At 46.7% G+C, this 4,475-nt stretch overlaps 2 protein-coding genes across 2 annotated transcripts in view; both read right to left on the bottom strand.

Moving 5' to 3' along the window:
* LOC146474536 (uncharacterized) overlaps positions 1-3,055 on the bottom strand; it is a 3,350-nt gene extending 295 nt beyond the window's left edge. The window contains exons 1-2 of the mRNA XM_085116930.1: positions 2,114-3,055; positions 1-1,730 (exon numbers count right to left, since the gene is read on the bottom strand). The exon at positions 1-1,730 is cut by the window's left edge and continues 295 nt beyond it. Coding sequence (XP_084973056.1) covers positions 675-1,730; positions 2,114-3,055 — 1,998 coding nt within the window. The 3' untranslated portion in view covers positions 1-674. The remainder of the gene's footprint in view (positions 1,731-2,113) is intronic.
* Positions 3,056-3,113: 58 nt separating this feature from the next.
* Positions 3,114-4,270, bottom strand: LOC146474535 (uncharacterized). The gene has a single exon (XM_085116891.1). It carries the CDS (start codon positions 4,221-4,223, stop codon positions 3,135-3,137), a length of 1,089 nt encoding a protein of 362 aa, XP_084973017.1. The 5' UTR covers positions 4,224-4,270; the 3' UTR covers positions 3,114-3,134.
* Positions 4,271-4,475: the final 205 nt, after the last annotated feature.

The raw sequence follows: 4,475 nt of genomic DNA, 5'->3' as shown, positions 1-4,475 counted from the left end.
TGTGGCAACCCCACCAAGACGAAAAGCAGAGCCTGGATATCACCGGTGACAAACCGAAGAGAACGGTAACGATGCGAGCCCATGACTGACCAGCGTTACGTTCAACATGAAAACGATATAGCAGTGTAAATGATATAAACGATGGCGGGCACAGCCCGTGAAAGAGACAAACAATTGAAGCAGTCTGGAGCAAGCTATGAAAACCATATCAGTATCTAGATCTAGGAAAAATTAAAGACAACATAACCAAATACTACTATTCGAAATCGCTAAGCAGTCAGAAAAATGAATGCCGAGGATGAACCGACAGCCCAATGTCTGACTCAATTCATCCTGGACGCAATCTGTAAACAATTGTCAGCTTGACTAGCGTGAAAAACAAATTATTCTAAAACGAGGAGGCGAATTAGCAGCCCATGACTGACCTAAGTCGCCTACCCGCGTTATGTAGGAATTTAAAGCCGTAGAATGTATAATCGACGCAAAGGCGAATGCACCGAAGCGGCGAATTAGCAGCCCATGACTGACCTAAGTCGCCTATTTAGGAATTGAGAGCCGTAGAATTTATAAGTAACGCAAAGGCGAATGCACCGCAGGCAAGAAATAAGAAAGGGTAGCAGCCCATGTCTGAACTACGCCATGACCCATTCATCCCTAAATATATTACTTAGTAGTTAGTTGGCATGTAAAGTGCCCGACCTGATGTAGAGCTTGAATGCGTCGGACTTCCAGCGACCAAGAGCCCGGATTTGAGCGTCGGAGTAACCATTCTCAGCTGCAAGACAAGCGGCCCCTATGCGGAAACTATGACTTTTATACCGAGAAGTGTCGAGCCCACAAAAAGTTAAACAACGACGTAGCTCAGAATTGAAATGGGTAATAGTAATAGGGCTCCCATCAGAACAGCAGAAAAGTGGCCCGGGCTTATTGCCTCTTAACCGGCAATACTCGAGGAGCGATTTTACCGGGCAGAATGGAAGGGAATCTTCGCGTTCAATAATGATATCATGGGGCCGATTGTCCGTGTTATGTTTAAAGCGAGCAAGTGTGATCTTGACTCTGCGGATGTCAGCTGAACTCGTAAGAAAGCTGACGTTGCAGTATTGAACAACGCTATCAGAACAATCGAGGCTTTTGGTCGCTAGCTCTCCGACACGGAAAAACCCGTAAAAAGCTAATAAAAACATGGTGGAAAACGTAGTGCGCTGAGAGGCCGAAGAGTTGGTATGCTGCAATGAGCGGACCAGTTGATGGAGAACAGATCGTGTAATGGGCAGCCTAATATCAGCCGACTTCGAGCGACTGATAGCCCTCATAAGTTTTTGAATGACGAATGTTTTGGTAGGATCGTGTACACCGGCTATTTTGTGTACATAACTAATAGCGGAGAGATAAGACGTTACGGTTGCGGGTGCCAATTTTCGGGCGTTAAGATAGGAAATGAAAAGGGCCAAGGAAGCGCAGGTCAGGGGGAGCGAAGGGGGAGCTGAATTAAAATAGTGTGTGTAAAACTCGGTAAAGACTGCCCACGTTCTCTGATACATTTTCCGAGTAGCAGAAGATAAGGAGGACTCAAGCAGAGCACTCAGGTTAGTGACCAACTCTCCGGCAGAAGGCTCTCGGGCACAGCCGTCGGAAATTCGTCCACCCCCGGACACAATACCTTGAACTTGTCGACCTGAAACCGGGAAATGTAATCGGCGGGAGTATTGTGAACACCTTGAATATGCCTAGCTCGAAACATTATGTTGTGTCGCAAAGAGGTTAACACCAGGTCACGGACCAATATCATCACCAAGTTGTGTTTAGAAGTGTGATGATTAATGATGTCAACCAAAGCAGCATTATCGGTGTTAAAAATGACACATCTGTTGGCCATCAAAGGCCCCCAGATGCGCAGAGCGATAACAATCGGGAAGAATTCTAAAAAGGTGATATTAAAATGCTTCCAAGTTTCCGGCCACGCGCCGAAGAACCAATGCTTACCAAAGATAGCGCCATAGCCCTTCGAGCCGGCGGCGTCAGTAAATAACTCGAAAGGATTCGAGACCGCCCATAACTCAGTATAGAAAAAGGTCTTACCATTAAAGTTTTGTAGGAAAGAAAGCCAAACCTGAATGTCAAATTTCGTTTCCTTAGTCAAGCGAATACGGTGATGAGGGCGCTGGATGCCCCTGGTAAGATTGATCATTCGGCGAAGAAAAGCGCGGCCGGGGATGACAACCGAGCAGGTAAAATTCAAAAGGCCTAGTAAAGACTGAAGCTCTCGAAGCGTTACTTTACGCCTCATATAAAAATGATGTAGTAGCAGCTGGCATTTTTGAAGCTTATCTTCCGGTAACCTAGCTTCCTGTCGCACCGAATCGAGAGTGATACCAGCAAACTGTAGCGTGTTGAATGGCCCGACGGTTTTCTCTTGTGCTATTGGAACCCCGAGATAGCTACACATGCGAAGGAAATTGTCAAGATCGGATTGACATTTTTCCTTCGTAGGGGCAATGAAGAGAAAGTCATCCAAAATGTGCACAACACCTGAGGCATTGAACAAATCTTTAGATAGCCACTCGAGAGCTGAGCTAAAAGCGTCGAAAATCCCACAGCTGGAACTACATCCCATTGGCAGAGCGCGATCAAAATAATACTGGTTAGCCCATTTCATGCCTAATAGAGCATGATCCTTAGGGTGAACCGGGATGATGCGAAATGCAGATTTAATATCGGTCTTAGCCATAAAACAGCCAGCTCCTAACTTCTTGATGACAGATATGGCATCACTAATAGACGCATAGTGAACTGATGAGAATTCTTCAGGAATGTAATCGTTAACAGATGAACCCTTAGGATACGACAAATGATGAATTAAGCGAAATTCAGAGGGATCCTTTTTGGGAACGATGCCTAAGGGAGAACAGCGTAAATTCGGAAAAGGAGGTGAAGAAAACGGGCCGGCTTTTCTGCCCGCTTCAAGCTCCTTTTCTAGTTTAGCGGTAACAACGTGGGGTTGCTCTTGTGCACTCTTCAAATTAGGGGATTCGAAAGGGCACCTTTCCCCCATAAACTTAATTCGAAAACCAAAAGAAAAGCCATCAATCAAATATTGTTTCAAAGCTGGAGCATAACCCTGCAAAAGAAAATCAAGCCTTTCCACCCTTACGGGGGTAACCGGACTGCTGAGTAGGGGGATGGGCTTGTTTGGCTCCGGGGCTGGCAGGGGGGGCGCGTTGTGAACTAGGGGATGAACATTGACTTGAGGGGTGGGGTGAACCACATTTGAAACAAACGTGGTCGTAGCGGCACCCACCACAGAATCGCCCGGCGTGAAATGCCCAACAAGTTCCCTTCGGAAACGACTGGCGGTTCCGAGAGCGCGTGGAGACCTTATCAGAGGGAACCTGCCGTCGAGCACGAAAATTTGTCACTGCCCTTAGCCATAGTTCCCAATGAATAGTATCCCAAGGGTATTGGTCGGGAGCTGACTGTCTTATGTAACGAAACTGTTCGTCATAAAATGACCAGTCACCTGGTTTGGACGCAATGTCCCTCACGACCTCGCAGTATTTCATTAACTTAGGAGCCTCAGTAGGAAATTTCTCGACATAAATAGCGACAAAAGTATTAAAAGCTGACAACCACTGACTGAGGTTATGAATCTTCTTAGGTGGCTGGCTAGGTTCTAGTGTCAACTGGGGCTGAGTAGACGACGTACTTGAGGGAGTTAGGGACAGGGAATAACGATCGGTATTTGGGGACAACGAAAGCAACCCGCCAAAATCAACATATTCGTTACCCCAAATTTTTGCTTTGAGTTTTGGGTTGACTCTAGAGCCGAGAGCTATGGCTATGCTTGAAAATGGCTGCCGAGGGGAACTCTGAGGCTGAGTACCTTGTGTTATAGCTGTGATATCCCCTTGAATGGCCTCACTGGCGGAACGTTCCCCATCATTTTCAACAGGAGGAATTGAAGATGCTCTGAGGTCTTGAGTCAAGCTGCGGTTGCCCCTGGGTCCCAACGCCTGTTGTATCGCCTGGGAAATGGTCGTCGAGATGGAGGTGGATAGCGTTTGCAGATCAACTGAGATCAAGTTCTGGTTGTGATGGTTGCTCTGGTTTTGAGAAGCAACAGCGTCGTCAGGAGAAACTTCAGAAAGGTCGGAGCCTCGCGTGCGTTTCGTTCTCCTTTGCGTGTTGGACTGATCGGAATGTGCACGCTTCTTGGGTGGCATGGCTTATCAATAAAATTTCTTAGATAAGAAACTAGATTACGATAAAATAAAATAATAACGTAAACCGCAGAGGGACAGCGCTGGAAATAATGCGCTTCATAGCGACGGAAATGAATGAAAAAATTATCAGATCATTGAGCGCCAGAAGTACTACAGTGCCTAAGGCAAAGGCAGAATACCGAGCGCAAAGGACACACCCAAAAACTGAGCGGTCGGAAAGGATTGTACACTCATGCGGTAACTGCCAGTACC

Source organism: Pavona decussata, unplaced genomic scaffold (assembly GCF_977016875.1).
Source record: "Pavona decussata unplaced genomic scaffold, jaPavDecu1.1 SCAFFOLD_88, whole genome shotgun sequence".
In the NCBI taxonomy this organism is placed as follows: Eukaryota; Metazoa; Cnidaria; class Anthozoa; order Scleractinia; family Agariciidae; genus Pavona; species Pavona decussata.
This window is presented reverse-complemented; position numbering and strand designations above follow the sequence as displayed.